Source organism: Ostrea edulis, chromosome 2 (genome assembly GCF_947568905.1).
Source record: "Ostrea edulis chromosome 2, xbOstEdul1.1, whole genome shotgun sequence".
Lineage (NCBI taxonomy): Eukaryota > Metazoa > Mollusca > Bivalvia > Ostreida > Ostreidae > Ostrea > Ostrea edulis.
This window is the reverse complement of record NC_079165.1, coordinates 1076811-1099508: the sequence shown is the minus strand read 5'-3', so window position 1 is coordinate 1099508 and position 22698 is coordinate 1076811. Positions and strand designations below refer to the sequence as shown.

Sequence of the window (22698 nt, the reverse complement as noted above, 5' to 3'; positions counted from 1 at the left end):
TGGCATATTTCGGAGGGCCAGGATCCCCCTCCCTTTTTCGCCACAAATTGTGAGTGAAACTCCAAATTTTACACCCAGAATGGCCGATTACTTTGGTTGATATTGGACTTTCACATCCCTCTTCGGAAATCCTAGATCCGCCACTGAGTTACAATCGTTTCTCCTACCTCTTTGTTTTCCAACAGTCATACTGATCCCAAGGTCAATTTCATTTCACGTATGAGTTTTATCTCATTTTATTTTTCTCACAGAATCTTTCAAAATTCTGGATCTATCCACTACACTTTCTCTCACTGGACGACATGCTGCACTGTTTACTGTCTATGCGCATGCGTCTGAAGACCGAAGGAGGAGACTCGATATTTTTTGTATAGGCCATCAAAAAGTATTTATTTTTATGTTAAAACAAGAATTTTTAACTTTAGATAAGTGTTATTTTCGCAAAGTTCATACATTCAACAATGCAACAAAAATTGAGAAAGCCCTGAGAAAATTGTCATTTCATGATTTTTGCGCAAAATGAGCTGTAGTGTCTCTTTAAACAAACTAAATAGTAATTATTAACAATGCTCAGAAGAATCAGTTCGTAACATCACCAATGATACGTCTTTACTTTTCTTTAGTCATTGCAAACAGAATGGTATGCCTTAACCATTCTGTTGTTTCTCGACACAATCTGCTATCACGTAATATTATTTCTTCAATTACCGAAATGCCTCTGGCGCTAAACGCCCAGTAACATCTAAATATTGAAGTTTTTGCGATTTGCTTCCAAGGATCAGCTGAGCCCTTGTATGGTGAAGCATGTAATGCACAATGTGAGATTGTTTGTTGTTGATGTTTCGGTACATTTGCATACGGATGACCAAAATGTATTTTACATCTTTGCTGCTGCAGTGATGGTTTATAGAGCACACTGCCCAGTAGGAGCCCTGCTACACTAGGTTTGTTGCGGTGAGGTGACGATAGTGGTCGACCCTCAGATCCCCCTGATGACGGGGACTGGTCTTCTTGAAGATCCAGGGATGGTTGGATCCTCCAGAATGTGGTGGATGGGTCCATCTATTCCTCTAGTCGATCGCCCACGAATCCCCACAATGTAATCGGGGGAAGGGTTTCTTGAAGAAAGCTTGCTATTCTTCATCTGTGGTCGTTCGACTCTCGGATGTCCCTCCGTAAAATCGGGGAGGCGGTCTTCTTGAAAAACACAACTTTGGGCATATGATACGCCAATTCATTGAATGCGTGATAAATAACGTAAGGAGAGCGGTCACTGTTCGTTATCTTCACCTTTCATGACGCAGTTGATGTAAACAATGTATTGTGACGTCATATCAACAACAAATACGAAAGTAGGAGAAAACTGTCTGTTTATCAAAAGTGTTTGTGGTACTTCTCAAACAATTTGTGAATATTATGAACAGGTTTGTCGTTGAAGTACTACAGCCTTATAATTTTAATTATAGAAACTCATGAAGTCGTTCATTTATTAAGTAATAGTACTGGTCTACACTAATAATCATACAATTCATTTCAAAAATATTGAGTGCTTAAATTATGAATTGCACCTCAGAGTCTTGTATTTTTAGCAATCATATTTAAAAATTGAGTAACTAATGAATCGAAAACTTAGAACTCTTTGTGTGGATTTGTACGAATTGGAACGGAGACATATGAAGATACCGATATTTGATGAAGGTAAAAAACTTACTAGTGTAATTTTTATAGACTTACGGAAAGCATTTGACACTATAAATCACAAGGTTTTATTACACAAACTCAAGTCATTTGGCATATGCAATGATACTTTTGAATGGTTTAAATCATATCTAACAAATCGTACACAGAGAGTTATTTGGAAAGGCAATTTATCGGATGAAAGAAATATAACCATTGGAGTTCCGCAAGGCTCTATTTTAGGCCCATTGTTTTTTTATCCTGTATATTAATGACTATCCACAAGCACTGTAAATATGTATGCAGATGATACTTCACAAGATGTAACAGGGTTAGGGTTAGGGTTAATAGTGGAAAATATTGAGCCAAAGATGTGTGAAGATCTTCAGCGCAGTATAATGTGGATTAAGGAAAATAAATTAAGCTTAAACCTGTCTAAAACTCAATGTATGCTTATCGGATCGGCACAAAAATTATCAGTGATAAATAACCATGTCATAGAATGTGTTCAGGAGTCAAAATTACTTGGTATTATTATTGATGAAACTTTGTCCTGGAAAAGTCATATAGAATCACTTATGAACAAGATTTCCAAGAGAATTGGCATTTTAAGAAGAATAAGATATTTTATGTCAAACGGTGCGCTGCTGAAGATTTTTAATACTATGATTTTTCCACATTTTACATATTGTTGTACTATATGGAGCAATCCAAGAAATGCTGAAAATGTGAATAAGCTTTTTATATTGCAAAAACGAGCTGCAAGGGTAATTCTTAACATCAGAAATTTTGAAACACCATCTAATGTCATGTTTACAGAACTTAACTGGTTGCCTCTATCAGATTACTTTGTCTATAGAAAAGTCATTTTAGTGTATAAAGTTTTACATGGCTTAATGCCAGATTATTTAAATGTTTTTAAATATGTATCAGAAGTCAGTCAGAGGCAAACTAGAACTTCTTATTCAAATATATTGTATATACCCAGGGCAAAAACAGAATATTATAGAAGATCTTTCAGCATTTCAGGGAGCACAGTGTGGAATGCCTTGAGTCAAAATATAAGAAACTCAACGAGTGTTGCGTGTTTTAAGAGAAATTATCTTAGAGATTATCACCATACTTTTTAAGCTTCATTTCGTATTCTATTTATCTTACATTCATAATTATTTCTTAAGTTTATATGTATTCTACTTCTTTTAATCTGTGTTTATTTTACTAATATCTGTCTGTATGTATGTTATATGCAGGACCATATTGAAAACTAGCGTTATCGCTAAATATGTAATCCTGGATAAATAAAGGCCTTATTATATATATATATATAGTTGAACAAAATGGCGGCACCAATAGGCTCGCAAAAATTTCAGTGTATATATGTATTATCTATATTCTTTTGCCGATTCTGTCTTTTTCACATGCGTATCAACTTTCCTTCGGTTTCGTTTTAATGGTTGAACCTTCAATCACAAGACATGTATAAATAGCAGCAATACATGTATTTTTCAATCTAATCGCCTAGCCGGATAGCTCAGTATGTTAAACGTAACGATTGTTGATCTGCAGTACGTACGTTTGAGATATTCTATATATATATATATATATATATATATATATATATATATATATATGGTGTGTTAATCATCATTAAGGCAGGTCATGAAACACAGCTGGTTTGAGGTCAAAAATGAAATAAGTATATTTGTATATATCGACTTTATTTTCATACATGTATTATACAATGCATCTACTAAGATATATAGAAATGCGAAGAATAGCTTACTCTTGCCTTGTGTTTTGTGTCTGGTTGATTTGAAACGAACTTATGACATCATCACTACATATCCAATGGCGACAGCCTGTGTGGATGATTTACTGCGTAATATATCGACAAAATATGGACTACTTATAACATTTTTACAGTCTAATTACTAATCTGTGTAATATATTCGATATCATTTTTCCGGTTGGAAAACTCCATTAAATTGAATCTTTTAGAAGTATAGAATGCTACAGAAGTACTTCTCTCCCAAACACTGTGTTTATTATGCAAGTTACAAAGGAGTTTCTAGACCGGGTACATGTGCACTAAACCCGCTGATTCTTTGTAGCCCGGTGATGTCGATACTCCTTGCATCCAATGATTCATCAATGTTTTCCAGTGATTCCTTCCAGGATGTTTTATAGGTCTCATAATGTCCGGAATCGGTGATCTTTATATTGAAATAATCGCCCACGTAAGAACCGCAAACAGGAACATTGACAATTGTGGAATAAACAAGGCTCCATCACCTGTGAACATAATTGAAAATCATTGGATGTAATATACAATACTAAGATTACGCAACTTTTTCCAGCATTTATGAGGTCCATGTCAAACATGCCTTCATCTAACTCGGGATTTCTTCCCCAAGTCACTGTTTTTGTCGTTTGACTCTGGGAAAGTTAATGTGCACTACCGTCTGTTGTTACATTCTGAAAAAGCTGGATATCTTCACGCATTCCTATATACCAAGATTTAAAGCTTTGGGATGTAATCAACATTGAGCTTCGCTTGGTTCCCTATATAGTAAACCTACACAAGAGTGATTGTATATATAGATTTGTTAATTAGTATTATTCTGTTTATTCCAAAGACATTAAAAGCGGTAGAGCTTCATGTAAGGTATACCGGCGTGAAGCATTGCAGTTCTTATTCTCAGGTGTTTTCCAAAATAAAATTCATTTCTTATGTTTACATTCTACTTTCATTTCTGTCGGTATTACAGTCGTAAAACAAGCGTACCATATTTACCAAACAGCTCTATATTCTTACACGCATTGTTAACAGTAGCGCGTTCATGAGAAAATGTCTATCATTACAATTTGTAAAGATATCAAAAGCAAAACCACTAGAAATGTGAATTTATGAATGTTTACATGAATATTGAGGTTTTTTCTTACCGACCTTCGGAAATATTAGAAAAGGACCTATTTTACTACACTATAACCTTTATATGCTATTTGTAGTGAAAAGAATTAGGGCAAAATAAGTTGTTCGGTTTGTTTCAATAACATCGGACAAAGGCAATCGAACTTGGAGCTCGCCCCAAACAAAAGATATGACGTTTCTCTGACATTCATTAAACGCCCATGTCCTTTGATGCATACTCACTTGTTGAACAATCGATTCCGCCTTTCCGCTTTGTTTTCAGACTTATAAGTTTTCTTGCGTTTTCTGATACATATTCCTTAACCTCATCGTTGTTGCAGTTTGGTAGAGCCATCTTCACACATTTGGAAAACTCGTCTATGCGTCTATATTAACAAATCAAACAGACCATAGGGAGATTTAAAATATCAAAATATGAAAATCATAAGAACTAAAAACAGGGTTTACGTTCTTGGAGCCAATGAAAAAGCACGTGGAATCCATTTTTTCTAATAACAATACACTTCATTATCATAATCACTACCTTTTGACAATCTCTATTTCATCACTTTCAGTCAAGAGTACCATATAAACTTCACAGATACCGGGGCACTTTCTTTAGCCATGGTTTTCGGTCGCCTCCGCTCCCCTGTGGGTTTTGGTCAAATGGGGAGCAGAGCGAACGGAAAAGTTTTGGCTGGCAAAGATGATTCTGAGAGCAATCTAAACATTGATCAGACTATAGCAGCAGTCTGTGTCACAAACACGCGTTATAATGTTAAAGATTGATGTAGTCTACTAGAATTTGTATTTATAATTTGGCTTAAATTTTTTAGATTCCCTTGTAAGATATTTTTGCCCAGTAGAATACAAGGACGCATGGTACTTCTTCATAATGGCTGACATGAATAAAAATATAATTATTAGCATTATCTAAATTGATTCCCGTAGCTTGGTACATGTAACTTGGTCGAATAACGTGTCGAGTGCTGATCTATAGATCGCAGATTTGAGTCCAGCAGGGATTTTAATTCTTTTAATTTTTTTCGGATTCTTTTCTACTAAAACTGCATTTCGTGACTAAATAAAGTAAATTTGAAAGTTTTCAATTTCAAATATTCTCCACTTCTCATTCATATCAAATTTCTCTGGTGTGCTATTCATCCTTTAAACAATTGTGAGATTTGGCTATATCAGCAGTCTTATGTACTGCATCACACCACTCACACCATAATGTTCTACAGTATCACTGCATTTTATGATATTTCACACAAAGATATTTTCTAATTTTCTTCCTTGATAACAGAATTCAAATTTTAGACATTCTCTCGCCTTGTGACACTTACTGACATTCTGCGCCTTCTGTTTCACTCTCTGTCGGGGACATTAGATGTTTCTGGCATTCCTCGTTAATTGTTGAGTTGGAAAGACAAATCCTGTAGGCCTTCATACCTTTAAATTGGACCAGAGAAACGAAAATGTCTTCCAATACTACATTTATGTATTTTACATGATATTTGTATCGTATACGTCTTAGCTTTGCGATAAAATTTATAAACGGTTTATCATTCATTTGAAATTATTTTCCTCCTTTCAAATATTGCCCTTCATAGCGCAACTTCGTTTTGTTTGTTTTTTATATATAAAACATTAGAATCTTTATGCACAAACCTGCCTTCTGGGAAATTTCAGAACAAAGGTTTTTGAGTCCGTCCAGTGTTGTCTTTAGGACCGGGTCACTTGGACACTCTTTGAGCTTCGTATCCAGACACATAATGGAGTTCTCTATGTCACTGCAATGATTAGTGAAATTCTCCTTGAGTCGAAATAGACTTGTCCCATCGGGACTAATATGAAGAGCTCATCTAAACACATGGACGCATTCAAAATCATGCGAACTAGATATGTACATATATTCATGTCACCGCCATTCGAGCTTTCACATACCATCTACATGTATACTTATATATTAACAAAATTAAACAAATTTTGTCAATAAACTCCGAAACACTTGCTCCAGAGTTACTGCTTGCACCTTTAACATTGTTTCATATGTGAGGTGAAGTCCGTATGCTATAATATAATCTTACTTGATAACTAAATATCGTAACATTAATTAAAAACCTACTTTCGTTTTCGATAAACTACCCTGAAATAGCACACATGAGAGTAGAGTGTCGGGACACGCTTTGGCGGATTCTCTCCCCTTTTAAATGACAACTTAAAGAGAATACGATATAAAGTAAACTCGTTGTTTATCGATGCTTGATTTTGATCTACCACACAAGAAATAATTTTTGATAATCGTTAAATAAAAAAATATGCCTGTTCGTTTCTTCTATCTCTGATTTTAGTCTTGAACCAGCTTATGGAAATTTCCAGAACGAGGCAACATCCTACAAACAATCGCACATTCTCGGATCTTTCCGGCAAGCCGAGGAGTTGTGATTGGTTTACAACATGATCAGCATAAAATGGTTAAAGTGTTCAGTGTTGGTTATACTGATGATATTTTTCATTAGGCCTATGTTTACATTTTATGAAGATCAATGATTATATTACTTATATACATCTCATTTAACATAGGACACCCCTCCCTTCCCGAGACCAACGATCTGCAATATTGATAAAAAAAAATTTACTACGATATCATCTGTTATTTAATTTTTTCCGTGATTACAGTAGACACTGTTACAACTTTTTGTAATAATTTATTAATAATTACTGATATGTACAAACATATGGATATAATAAATACAAAAAAGTTTTTATTTTGATTAAACATGCGTTGTAATGATACAGATCTTAAAAGTTGGTAAAAAGTTTTTTTAAAAAAACAAAAAAACCACTATCCAATGCCAGATATCGAATGATCCGGGACATTTCTGGGAAGTTTTCGCCATATAACTTAAAGTTAAAATATTTAACCGAAATTAGTCTGTACACTACCTGATAATTTCCAAGAAATCAGGCCACTGTTTACAATATACATGTACTAATAAACAAGTTGATGGTACAGGGGTTTCAACAGTCTTGGTTGAAGTCAGAATTTCGCAAATTTTACGGTCGTTACAACTATCTAGTTCGTCAATACAACCTATCATTGGGTTAAATGCTGTCTGACATGTTTCATACCGATTGGTAGACCGTTCTTGGCACACTGATTTGACTACGGATATCTCCGTTTACCTGATCAGGATATGGGGTTCACAGAGGGTGTGACCGGTCGACAATGGATGCTTACTCCTCCTAGGTACCTGATTCCACCTCTGGTGTGTCCAGGGGTCCGTGTTTGCCCAACTATCTATTTGCATTGTTTATAGGAGTTATGAGATTGATCACTGTTCGTTATCTTCACCTTTCATATAACAGTTTTTCTGTTAGTCTTTCATTTGTCATCTCTTGGTACTCGAGAAAAGTTTACCAACATATACTTACATTATTGTATACAAATGGACTTTAAGATCCATTGACACTACTCACGTGCAATTGTAGATTGGTAAACTGATGCCATCCAAACACCCTCCGATCTTACACACTACAAAAACAAGCACAATCATTGTTATAATCATTAAAGAACACTTGCTAAAAAACAAAAATATCGATATATATTTCTTGGCTTATTCTGGTTTTTATTAGTACCAATATCAAATTCTTTTTTAAAAAGTTTAAGGATTAACTTGTAAAATGTTCATGATGTTCAAAAGTTGAGATATCTTACATTTTCCTATATGACTCTACCAAATGTTCAACCAATTTTTCATTAAGATTCTATATGGTACGCTGCAGATGTATTAATTTTACTTATATAAACACAAATTCAGTGTCCATTTTCATCATTTCTAAACAAAAACAAAATAGCAAGTGTTTAAAAACAAATACATACATACATGTGACGATTATCAAGAAACACGAAAACGAAAGTAGAAATCTAACTGGTGACCAAAAATGGCTGCAGCTATGCTGATCACTTTAATGAAATGATGAAAACCGATAGACGGGGAGGAGGGAAGGGGTAAAATTCGTTGTTTTAATGGAATGGACGTACTCATTAATTTACATCTTACATGAACATGTACAAAGATATATTAAGTACAATAAAAATTAATGTTTCTTCAAACATAAATTCATATTCCCATGAAAATGCTTGTTTTCCTCAAACACCGAAAAGTGTACTGTACGATATCACCCCAGTTATCCCCTAAGTATACCGATGTTCTCTATATCAGGGGGAATAAACAATGAAGCAATGTTCTTACCAAGTTTGCAAGCTTCATGCAGCTTTTTTATTGGCGAGACTGTGAAGTTGAACAAGGACTGATTCGCACATCCGGATTCATATTTTGCCACACATGCCATTGTAGTAGAGACTACATCGCTTTCAAAAATAAGAAAATCATATTACATTCTTGATGATGAAGGGGGTGTCTTACGATGATCTTCTTTCAACTAGTTCTGTATTTCACTTCACGCTAAAGTGTTGCGTGCTTGTTTTTTTTTTTTATTTATACACCTGTGCTATTTCTTCTAATGGGTATATAGAGCGTTTGTTTTCGAGGAATGCTTTAATTGTTTGTGAGATCATATCGCCATCAAGATATTGTCTCTATGACCTTGGCATACAAAGACAAACGTCCTATTAAAATCGGGTGCATACTTCCATGTATTATGATTTGATGATACCTATCTTTCACAAAACAAAATCAAAACTACGTAATATGAATTAACATAGCAAGTCTAAGAAGAAGAAAAGTAATCAACTCTTTCAGATAATAGAGTTTATGAAATAAACTAATTTTTGGCAAACTGGAGGTTTGTATATCTTATTAGAGTTATCTCTCTTGTACTGGTTATGTTTAGCGCAAGGGGAGGTAATTTTGTTTGTTGAGTTACGCAACTTTGCATATAGAGGGCGCATATTGGTGCATTGTAGAAATTTCTAAAATGAATGGCTGAACAAGTTCAGAGTAAAAAAAAATTCCCCCACCTCCCCCCTGATGCATAATTTGTTAAGTTATAAAAAAGGGGGGAGGGTAGATATGCGAATAGTCTAGTTGGCAGTTGATCAATGAAACTTGAAGATGATGTTGTTGAAGCTAATTAATTTTGATATGGGGCGGGGGTGTTAATTTCCCCATCTTTGGTGGGCCATATAATTGTGGATATTAAATGTATGTTGATCGTGATGTTTTCATCATGTATATCTTGTTTATTATTGGTTGTATTTACCATTGCATATTTTCTGTCATTTACATTAATAAATGACATTTTTCACATCAACAAGATTTTGTCATTCAAACTAGCACACACTGTGTTGACAAAAAGAAATTTTATACTATAACGCGTTCAGAGAAGATTCTTACATTACAACGTGTTCATATAGAAATGTTACGTTACAACGTGTTCATATAGAAGGCTTATATCATAACGTGTTCAGATAGAAGTCTTACATTATAACGTGTTCATATAGAAATCTCACATTACAATGTGTTCATATAGAAATGTTACGTTACAACGTGTTCATATAGAAGTCTTACATTACAACGTGTTCATATATAAGTCTCACATTACAACGTGTTCATATAGAAGTCTCACATTACAACGTCTTCATATAGAAGTCTCACATTACAACGTGTTCATATAGAAATCTTACGTTACAACGTGTTCATATAGAAGTCTTGCATTACAACGTGTCCATATAGAAGTCTCACATTACAACGTGTTCATATAGAAGTCTTACATTACAACGTGTTCATATAGAAGTCTCACATTACAACGTGTTCATATAGAAGTCTTGCATTACAACGTGTCCATATAGAAGTCTCACATTACAACGTGTTCATATAGAAGTCTCACATTACAACGTGTTCATATAGAAGTCTTACATTACAACGTGTTCATATAGAAGTCTTACATTACAACGTGTCCATATAGAAGTCTCACATTATAACGTGTTCATATAGAAGTCTTACATTACAACGTGTTCATATAGAAGTCTCACATTACAACGTGTTCATATAGAAGTCTTACATTACAACGTGTTCATATAGAAGTCTCACATTACAACGTGTTCATATAGAAGTCTTGCATTACAACGTGTCCATATAGAAGTCTCACATTACAACGTGTTCATATAGAAGTCTCACATTACAACGTGTTCATATAGAAGTCTTACATTACAACGTGTTCATATAGAAGTCTTACATTACAACGTGTCCATATAGAAGTCTCACATTATAACGTGTTCATATAGAAGTCTCACATTACAACGTGTTCATATAGAAATGTTACGTTACAACGTGTTCGTATAGAAAGCTTACATCATGGTGTGTTCATATATAAATCTTACGTTACAACGTGTTCATATACAAGTCTTACATTATAGTGTGTTCATATATAATTCTTAAGTTACAACGTGTTCATATATAAATATTACGTTACAACGTATTCATCTTGAAGGCTTACATCATATTGTGTTCAGTTATAGATCTCACGTTACAACGTGTTCATATAGAAGTCTTAAATTACAACGTGTTCATATAAACATCTTGCGTTACAACGTGTATAGATAGAAATCTTTCTCGTACTCACCAACCATACTCCATTCCTTTTACGTTCTTAAGTTGAAATCCCGCTTCTTTAAGACAAATTTCAAAACCTCTCACATCGCAGTTTTTACCATTAATACCTAATATTCGAGAATGGAAATGAAATATCAAAAATGTAGTTGAAAAAAACCCAGATACACTGTATGTAAAGTCATTAAAACAATTCATACCGTGGTGTAGCACATGTAAGATATAATTAGTCAATACTAACACGATACAAGGTCTTCCATTACAAGGCATCTAGCAAGAGCAGTGATACGGAAGTTCCGAGTTCCCCAACAGTTATTTCCCTTTATCGAACTCTTCCGTAAATTATGACGTAAAATATTATGATAGTGGGTACATTTGCTAATTACTATCGTTGTATTATTTCTTAAAAGATGATATCCAGAGTTTCTGAGACCATCCTATCTCAGGGGAAAGGCAACTTTAGTGAGTTTATGAATATTGGATAACAAAATGGCTCAAACAAATATTGTTAATTGCCATCTTTCTTTGATAAAAGGGTCACTCATGTAGAAGAGGAAACGAATAATGATTTAATAGCCAATTTGATGATCTTATTCAAACAAATTATGCTTGATATGGCCAGAATATGCATACCAGTGATTGATATAAACAAAAGTTACGCTTTCATTACATTAATCGTACGTAATCGTTATGTACAGTTCCAGTCTACGATATAATGTATACATTGTGTACCCACCATACGTCATAAAATGCGAAAGAGTTCGACAAAGGGAAATAACTTTTGGGTAACTCGAAACTTGCGTATTGACTGTACACTTTAGAAAAACCATTTTTCAGTTATCCCAGAAAAATTAACCTTATTACTCGTATCACTAAATTCTTTACCAGGATTTCCTCCTCCAGTGCATGCCATCGTCAGCTGATTAAAGGCTTCGTCTAACATCTGGAACATTATGTTTCCTTCGCAAGCAGGTCTTTGGGAATCGACACAGCCCTTAAATTCTGGATACTTTACGCTGACACACAATAAGACATATATTCATTATGCATTAATTTCAAATCTATTGTAATATGGCTAGGGTTCTTGAGTTTACAAACCAATCACCATTTAGAATCACGTATGTCCTATTTGTGTAGTTATGTAATTTCTAGTACAAGTGCTTTTTATATACATGTGTGGGTATATGATATTCAATATATGTGATTTCTTAATATAAGTGGTTTTAGTTATATGAGAACACCTGTGTATAATCTATAATGCGTTCATACATGTACTTCCGTATATATTCCTACTCAGCATGACGTCATGTAAACAATTGCATATGAATCATATCTAATAAATAAGAATCATAATTTCAAAAGTAGGCCTAAGTATAAAAGTATAATCATTATGTTTATTGCAATCCATGTACTTTGATCTTAGTGGTGAAGCAAACGTTTGGTAAGTCACAAATGCATTGTCAGTACCATTGTCTCTTTTCAAACTGCCTCAAACCAGGTTACATCAGATTGTAAGACATATTGAATTCATTTCTTAAATTCTAAAACATGAATATAAAAATAATAGGAGTAGACATTGAACATAGTAGAAACTCCAAAACATTTATGACGAATCGCAAAATCTAGGAGAAAGGTGGGGATTTGCCGTTCTTGTCATTGATCCAGCGCTGGTCTTTACCCTTTCTGAACTTAAAATTCAGCATCTAGATTCTTCAATATTGTCACCATCACGATTAATGCAAGTGGATAAAGTAAAGCACATGAAATCGAATCCAACCCTTTTCACCAAATATTGACAAGCTATTTTTTCTTTTAAATTACTACATGTTTTAACCATTATCAAAGGTAACCTTTTTACACTCGAACCCTTCGTCAAACTAAAACAAAGCATTGTGAAATGGAAAGGTGTGCCGATTTTCTGCTTTTCCTTCCAAGGAGGAAGAAAACAATACACCTGTAATATAGCCACTGCCAGATATTGTGTATAGAATGAAGATGCTGTCTGGCATGTTTCATGTCGATTGTTAGACCGTTCTTGGCACACTGATTTTGACTGCAGATAACTCCAGTTACCTGATCGGGATATGGGGCTCATGGCCGGTGTGACCGGTCGACAGTGGATGCTTACTCCTCCTAGGCGCCTGATCCCACCTCTGATGTGTCCAGGGATCCGTGTTTGCCCAACTCTCTATTTTGTATTGCTTATAGGAGTTATGAAATTGATCACTGTTCGTTATCTTCACCTGTCATATTTCGAGAGTATTTTTAATTTAAAATTCTATAGTATAAAGAGTACAGGCAGTACTTATGGGTTGGAGGTGAAATTTAGATAAACACAGTCAAATTGATAAGTTGCAAGTTATTGCCCAAATCAAGTTGTGTAAGTTTAAAAGAAGTTGAACTTTACCAGTTATCCTGTGGAGGCTGGTTACTGCCAGTGATGTCGATACCAATGATAGAGTAGCACCTCGTGGGATCACAGCTAGCATCACCTAGCATTGCGAAAACCTCAATTACAGAATCATTTTTCAAAATGCTTTCGACTGAATCGAAGTTGGAGACACTCGTCTGATACCCACAGCTCATCTCATCTTCTAATCATCACGACTGATCTAGTCTTCTACTCAACACCCATGTGATGAATAGAAGATGAGATCAGATGTGTGTGGTTTTGGGAGACCTTTAGACGGTGTCAAAACCTGCCTATGTTCTTTAGACTGTGTAGAAGCTTACCTTTGACCTGTGGACGGCGCGAAAGTTTACACGTGGTCAGCTGTGGATATCTGACGATGGTTGGTGGCAAGTTAGTTGCATTATCAGGAGAGTCAACGATTACGTTTTTATATTATTTTTAGCAATTGTTATCTTAAAATATATGTATTCTGTGCTGAAATATGCGAATTACATTTATTAGGAATAATCAAAATATCATACTAAAGTATCATATTCTGGTAAAGATTCAATGTAAAACTTATACGGTACCAATTTTGATGCACCAGATGCGCATTTCGACAAATAATGTCTCTTCAGTGATGCTCAACCGAAATGCTTGAAATCCGAAATAACAATGGAGTTTTAGAGCTATTATAGGGGAAAACAGTGTGCCAAAAAAGTGTAGTCAAATTCGTCTAAGGATAAGAGCTATGCGTGAGGGAGATAATCCTTAATTTTGAAAAGAGTTTCAAAATTTTATAACAGCAATTAAATAAACATCCGTACTTTCAAGCTAGTAACGAAATATATAAAAAAAAAAAAAAAAACACAGTGAACGTCCATATATTGTTTTAAGGAAGCCTACCCAAATCATATGTAGCATTGTGTCATTAATTTATCAATATCAAAACTAACACTTCTGGTGTGTCCAGGAGTCCGTCTTAGTCCAACTCTCTATCTTGTGTTGCTTATAGGAGTTATTAGATTGATCAATGTTCGTTATCTTCACCTTTCATGAATATTCACGATCACTAATTTCACGTGATGAAACCCTACAAATAAAGTGACTAGGTTCTTACGAGGGCGTGTCAATAAGTAACCATCCTATCCCATTCCCGATCGACCGAGACGGTAACGATTTTCATGCTTTGTTTCAATATATGTTTTATACCTGGTTACAAAATTGCACACGTATGGAGTCATTCCTCAATAAAATTTTAATATTGAATGTCAAACATGGCTAGTGATACAAAGGCATGCTTTTCACTTAAAGTTGAGTACCGTGCTATAATTCGGTACTTGTATTTAAAAGGTAAAACAGGCAAGGAAATACACGGCGAGATAGCCGATGTTTATGGGTCTTCTGCACCATCTTGTGTTCAGATGAAATTCTGGGAAGGGGAATTCAAAAGCGGCAAAACATCTTTAGAAGATGAAACCAGGTATGGACGCCCAATGAATGCCACCGGTGAAAAAATGTGTAAGGAAGTTTGGGATGTGGTATATTCTGATAGGCGACTTCAGGTGGAAGAAATAACGCAGGTATTAGGCATTTCACATGGTAGCGTTTCAACAATCTTATATGATTGTTTAGATATGCACAAGCTAACAGCCCGTTGGGTCCCCAACTCCCTTAGCGATTAGCAAATGGCAACCAGAGCATTAGTATGCAGCACCTTGTTGAAGCGTTTTAGGTCAAAAGATGATGTTCTTTTGCGTCTTGTGATTGTAGATGAGACTTGGGTTCATTATTATGAGCCAGAGAATAAAGCTCAGAATCATCGGTGGGTAGGGCCAGGGTCCTCGAGGCCAAAGAAGTTCAAGACGCAACCATCTGCTGGAAAGGTGATGACCACAGTATTTTGGGACGCAAAATGCGTTATTATGTTGGACATTTTACCCAAGAATAGTACAAGAACTGGAGTGTACTATGCAAAGTTTGTAGACCGGCTGAGAACCGCCATCCGTGAAAAACGCCGAGGTAAACTCTTTACAGGTATTTTACTGCAACAGGACAACACGAGAGTCCACACTTGCAAAGTTACAATGGATGCTGTAGAACGAAACGGGTAGGAATTAATGCCACATCCTGCCTATTCGCCTGACCTAGCTCTTAGCGACTTCTTCTTACTCCCAAACTTAAAAATGGATACCCGTGGACGTCATTTCCGGTCCGACGAAGAAGTCGTGACAGCAGTTGAGGAGTGGGTCAATGGAAAGGACCCTGACATTTTCATTTCTAGGCTGATGGCACTTGAACACCGTTGGTCTAAATGCATCACCCTAGAGGGCCATTACATCGAAAAAGACGAGATGGATCTCTGCAGGAAATAAGTTAGACTGGTTACTTATTGACTCGGCCTCATATTTTGTTTGGTAGTGTATATCGTAGTTTCTGGATTGTATGTCACATGATTGAGAGAGAGAGAGAAAGTGAGCTGTATTCACTAACCCGCACACGCATGCTATTCTATAATATCCAGTCATTCTCTGTACGACCGTCAAGGTGTTAGGAGTATAGAGTATTACCTTATACATGTATATCCATCAGATTTATTGCATTGGCTATAAACTGGTAAGCATATTTATACATACATTAATTATGTGTGAATTTAAGTAACAGTAATAATATTGTACTTTAGATATTATGCTGTAAAGTTATAATATTGCACTTTGTGAATTACAGCTAAGGTAAATGTTATGTTCAAATGTGTGTGTATGTTGCAGGTTTAGATTCAAATACAAATATCAACAAACCAACCCAAGATATATAGTTCTACCTACATGGGTTACAGTGATAGAGGAATAAACAAAATAATGTTTACCAACACAGAAACCATCGATAGCAGAAAAGCCAGACACCATTTCCTGATACATTGGGTCCGATTCACACGAGCCCTGGTATGGAGCCAGACAGGACTCTACTGTTTTGTAAGCGCTGTTGAAATGGAAAAACAATAAAAAGGAGTGTTTGTAAAGTTTTCACACACCATTAAATGATAAATTACTGTATGATATTACAAATACTGATACTCACTCGCACGCTGATTTTAAATCTTGTGTAATTTGGTCTGGCATACTAACATTCGCCATGCAATTGCGCACTCCATCCAGGTTACATTGACCACTTATTAGACCTGTTAACAGAAAACGGAACAGAAACTATTCCAGAGTTATTTCCCTTCCAGGTCACATACCTGTTAACAGAAAACGGAACATACTATTTTTTCTACCTCAATGTCAGTATCACATAACAGTTCAACCATACTTTGTTATCTTGTGATTTTTGGTCACTGAAATCGAATTCAAACCATGGCAATCAAAAAGTCATACAATACATTTGATGTTAAAGAGATTGCAGTATTGATACAGTAAAACATGCTTATAGCAAAGTGCTGAAGACGAACAAATTTGATTCGTTATAGGCGTTATTCGTTATATCCAATAAATATATATTATGGTTTTTTTTAAACTACATGGGGCGAAAATGACTTCGCTGTAGGCGTGAAATCATTATAAGCGCGTTCGCTATAACCGTGTTTTACTGTGTTGAGCAGTAATTTGCTGTATAAAGCTATTGTTTTGTATAAGACTCCACCGAAGTCAAACTGACTGTGTTCATCATCTCATATTGTGTAGTCATTCGTGTTCGGGTAGCGCTCTCGCCTCTCACCGCTGCGACCCGAGTTTGATCCCCGTGATCGGTAGTGGTTGTATGCGAGAGGGTATGGTGGTCGACCACTAGGTTTCCTCCAAGTACTCTGGTTTCTTCCCACATAATGACCCCCTAGCTCAAACATCCATGCATTATAGGACTCCAATGGAAATAAGCTTTCGAGTTTTCATGGGTTAACCTTGGTATTTATCTATACTCATAAATTAACAAATTTTGCCAATATATTGTTTATTTAGTTGAGGGTGTCAAGAATGATGTTTGCACAAATGCTCCAACTTACCAAGCCCATTGGACCATGTCTATATGGCATATTTTTTAAACAAGTATCCCTTTACATGGTAAATTTCGGTGTTTTGATGTTGTACGCATTACGCAAAGCGACGAGTTTCCTCCAGCAAAAGATAAAAAAACAGATAGTTATGATATCATGATATTTCTATAAGTTACATGGAGTTCAAATCAAAATGAAATCAATTGCCAACGTTGACAACGTCAACTATACGCCGGTATCGAGATACGTATGAGTTATTTCCCATTGGAGAACTATCGTACAAAGGCACGAAACATTTTTTTACATGCGATCGTGGGACAAATATTCATCACTGCATAATTGATTCTCGAGAGGGACATTAAACAATATACAATCAATCATAATTGAATATGCTCAGTAAGTTTCTCATACGCAGTTTCATCACTCGAATTCGACTGATACATCAACTAAGTAAATGATAAGTATTTAGGGGGTACTAATAAAAATACAAGGAATGCTTATTATATCGCGTTATTTCGTTGCTCGTATGTATCATATCCAGGATATTACTTGCAAATATGACATTGTTTTTATGTTCCCATTTTAGTAAAATATTTCTTTCGATAGTATTTCGTATTTCCAACATTTACATATTAAAGAGAAGCTGCTTTTAATACAAGTTATCGCCTTCCTCACTGACTGTAGGTCCACTCTATCCCACTTAGGCATTCAAAGTTCCACTAAATGCACCTCCTACACAGAAGAGCTTTTATCTCGAAACTGGCGTATTGTTTTGTGCTAGCATTAAATCACAGTAACTGAAGTGAAATTAGCGTGTATCACCACATTCATTGTTCACTTCATAAAATGAAGAACTTTGTGAGTTCGACAGTACATTCATTTTATTTTAGTGTGCAAACAACCGGGAACTTTTCCAAACTTTCACTTGTGAATTGAATTAAATAACTACAATAGATAATTTTTTTGTATGTGTTTTCGAAAAATTTGTAATAATAAAATCCCACTACACGTTATAGAATTTGCTTGTTTTAAATATTTTCCCCACAAGGCCATGACCAACTTTTCAAGCAGCAAGCGTTAGCTGATTGTCAGATGGAGCACGTGGATTTCGTGTGTAAAAAATCATGGAAAACTTTAGCTGTCCTTTGCTGAATAGATCGATTAAGGGAATTCGATCTATATCTGTTAAACACTTTTCCATAATACTTAGTTCATCAATATTCAACGAGACATGTGAATAACATTTTACAGAATTCATTGTGCAGAAGTAATCACGCTAAATTTCTTCTCCATTATTTGTGCACAAAGTCAAACACCTTAAATTTTAGTCAGGATTACTCAATAAAGAATGAATAAAGATATGAATTTCTGGAAAATGGAAAATATATTCTGTTCATTAAGATAAATGATATGAAAAAGCTTTGTAGATGAGTACATCGATTGTTTACCGACAGTTTGGTTTTACTGAAGTCACTGATTAATCACATCTTAACCTACAATTCTTTCTATGAATTTTAGATACAAGTATCCAATTAGAATTGACAATAATTGTTTTTGTTTTTTAAGGACCCGATCTTCAATTTTTCCACAAATACATACGCAACTAGATTAAGGGCTTCCATAGTAAAATGCACAATAATCATGGGGTGAATCCCCTTATGGTAATTTCCCGTGACGTCAGTTGAATATCACGTAACACTTTATTTTTGCAAAACAGCAAGTGGCCCTACTTGTGAACAAAAGTTCCGGTTCATGCGGGTAACCAGCTGAATTTTTATTGATATACTCAGAAATAAATAAAAATCCTTTAAGTTAACATGAAAAGTGTTGGGATCAAATGCATTCTCAAACTAAACATATTATAATTTAACAACATATCAACATATTACCGGGGTTGATCACATTCCTATACATATCATACAGTTAATATACAAGACAGAAATTGTTCTCTGCACTTTTCAAACGCATGAATATATCTAGAATATAAAGCAGAAAAATTCATATTGTTTTATAGCAGATGAACCTGAACTTTGCCACTGGTTCTGTAGTATGAGATTATTTATGGAATAAATATCTGTTTAATATACAATTGTGTAGAAGTCTTGCATGGTCATTTACAACATTTGGTACACAAGATTTTTATAGATTTACATCTAGGTAAATGCAATTTAGAGTGTTTCTTGAGTTGTAATTTCAGCAGGAAATATATCTTTATGATAGTTTGGAGTCAAATTCTGGTCCACTTTATCCATCGTTTTTTATTCATGTTGTGTTTCGTCTAATTTGAGCTGACCACAACCTGTTTCCAAATAAAGAGATTCTCTCGATTGTAATAAAGTTCATCCTTTAACTAACTTGCTGCAATTAGTTAAAATGTTTCTAGTTAAGTTTGCATATTCGATTTGGGTTTTATGTCCTCTCTATTGGTTGAATATTGTTTAACGTCCCAATAGAGATTGTTTCACTCATATGAAGACGTCACCATTGCCGGTGAAGGGCTGCCAAATTTAGGCTTATGCTCGGCGCTTACGGCCTTTGAGCATGGAGGGATCCTTATCGTGCCACATCCACTGTGACACGGGACCTCAGCTTTTGCGGTCTCATCCGAAGGACTGCCCCATTTAGTAACCTCTCACGACAAGCAAGGGGTACTGAGGACCTATTCTAAACCGGATACCTGCGGGACCCTATACTCTTATCGAGTCTACTCTGTATATCTTTTTGATAGCTATTGACAATTATCTCTGTTCTGATTTTCACCCGAGTTAAGCTGTTCGCAACCCACGCCATCGTCTTTCAGTACCATCAGTACTTTGATTATGATATCAAAAGGCTTGTCTTCTCACAAAGAATACAAACACACAACTCAAACGGTTGCAGTCTTCTGTTTCTTATTTACTCAAATACAAAAAAGCCAAAGTTTCCAAGAAATAGAACAGAGTTTCTAATGCTCATACTTAGATTAAATATCCTTAGAGGACATGACATGATGACTTTTAAATCAAGCAACAATTAAGAATTTAACTTAAAAGTAGCTATTTTTGCTTTTTTTTTAATTACTTTTTTTCTTTGCTTTTTTTTTTCCATTTTATTTTCGGTCATCGTCAAATATTTACGTCTTCTGAGTCAGATTGCAAACATATTTTCGACTACACCACGATACATATGTACTCTCTTGGAAAGAATTCAATTTCATGTACTGGTATGTATTTTATCATCTGTCATTTGCGAAGCTGAGGTCCCTTACAACCTGTCAACAGACGTGGTCAGACATTAATCTAAAGGTCGGTGTCGGCGTGTACTGCGGTCTAGGAGAAAACTTGGAGGTCATGACCGAGACCACGCCTTCTTCATACACCGTGAACATTACTGTGTCAACTTTATGACCTAGTATTTTTCATCTACGTTTCATTTGCAAAAAAAAAGTTTCAAAAACTCTACATTTTCCAGTATTTCCGGAACTTGGTTGTTTTCCTTAATTATTTATATCTATATATTTATCTTAAAAAAGCAGTAAATGGGATGAAAATGCACTCTTTAGATTTTGCATACAATTGTTAGGAATATCATGTAGTTTCACCAAGTATCCATCGGTGTTTTGTGATTGTGTTTTACCCATGAATGCGATTTCTACCATGTACAAAACATGATAGTTTTAATATTTATTGATTAAAAATACATATAAATGTTAATTAACTACTATATATGACATAAAACCGTTTCATTTCATAATCAAAATGGTTATTTCCTTAACAATTGACAGGTAGTTAACTGTGGGGAGCTCGCTTTCTTTCATTAGACATTTACAATGGCCATTTTATATTCATAAATTTTACACACAAAAAACGGTAATTAAATTATCATCAATTTACTGAAGCAAATGAGAAATATTTGTGTCAGATACTGAATTATTCAATATAATGGCGTTATAAACACGTGTTGATTAACACAGGGGGTTCCTACGTGTTCAAAATAAAAGGCATTACAGTTTTCTGAATATAAAGAGTTTATATTCCGTAAGTGTTTAGTCTGAATATTTGTAATAAATACATACATTAGGGAGTAAATTGAAACATATTCACAAAAATAAAGACCCACTTCCTTATCAGACAAAATGACATTTATAATACACGTGGCTGGTATATATCATGCATTTAACGCAAGCACACACGCACAGGTACTAAGTTGTCATAAAAAATGCCTGATGACTTCCGATGTCCTTAGAATCTGACACATTCATCTTTGTGACAGCAGGTCATAGACTGAAGTTGGCTCTACAAACTTTTAAGGAGGAATAGCACACCAGAGACATTTGATATGGATGGAAAGTGGAGGCTGTTTACAATAAAATTTTGAAATCGAAAACTTTCAACTTTACTTTATCTAGTTCAAAATAGAATTTTAGCAAAAAGTAATTTGGGATATAAAATTAAAAAAAAAAAAAAAAAAAAACCCTGCTAGACTCGAACCCACTATTTAAAGATCATCAGCCGACCTACTGAGCTACCCATCTATGTAATTAGATTTCAAAGGAATATACACGTATTACTGATATTCATAATATCAGCCATTATGGTCGTGTGCTGTTACTCCTTAATTTCAAAATATGCAAAATACTATTGAGAAAACAAAGACATGATATTAGGTTAAACAGTGCATATTTCCCGTTCTGAAATAAACGATTTAATATTCATTTGAATGATGACGCGCTTAATAACAAAATATAAACAAGTTTAGTCCGCACTTTTAAAACGGGTTTTCATATTTCGTGACAATTTGTAGGTCTTACCTGAGATGTGAATAATGATGAACGTTATCTCCAATATAAACTTAGAATACATGTTAGGATTCTCTACAGTGGTGAACAATTGGCTGACAAGATGATGCTCCTAAAACATCCGAACAGCCGTTTTGCTGCGTGATGGGGGTTCCGAAGGGAAATCACAAAGCAAAAATATTTGCATTCACGTGCTTGACACGAAAGAGAACAGAGTCGTAAATATGTATGAATACACTACAAAGAGGGGGGGGGGGGGTTACCAACGTTTTTAAAAACATTAGTTGATACGTATAGTCTTACTCCTATGATAACTGAAAGTAACACCTCTTCGGTTACACATGAAGAACGGAATCCTCAGCTGTTTTCGGACCG

At 35.0% G+C, this 22698-nt stretch overlaps 1 protein-coding gene across 1 annotated transcript; it reads right to left on the bottom strand.

Annotated features, from left to right (window-relative positions):
* Window positions 1-3378: 3378 nt before the first annotated feature.
* Window positions 3379-22473, bottom strand: LOC125682288 (uncharacterized). The gene is made up of 12 exons (XM_056157252.1): window positions 22336-22473; window positions 16637-16736; window positions 16425-16537; window positions 13574-13658; window positions 12052-12182; window positions 11180-11276; window positions 8848-8966; window positions 8072-8126; window positions 6260-6381; window positions 5935-6040; window positions 4832-4974; window positions 3379-3969 (listed from the first exon to the last, which is right to left on the bottom strand). The coding sequence occupies exons 1-12, from the start codon at window positions 22385-22387 to the stop codon at window positions 3893-3895; spliced, it is 1200 nt and encodes a 399-aa protein (XP_056013227.1). The 5' UTR covers window positions 22388-22473; the 3' UTR covers window positions 3379-3892.
* Window positions 22474-22698: the final 225 nt, after the last annotated feature.

Coding starts and splice junctions, on each gene's coding strand:
- LOC125682288 (XM_056157252.1), bottom strand. CDS start 22,387: ATGTATTCTAAGTTTATATTGGAGATAACGTTCATCATTATTCACATC. Junction 13,659..16,424: donor TATCGATGGTTTCTGTGTTG/GTAAACATTATT, acceptor TCGCAATGCTAG/GTGATGCTAGCTGTGATCCC. Junction 8,967..11,179: donor AAAGGAATGGAGTATGGTTG/GTGAGTACGAGA, acceptor TATTTTTGAAAG/CGATGTAGTCTCTACTACAA.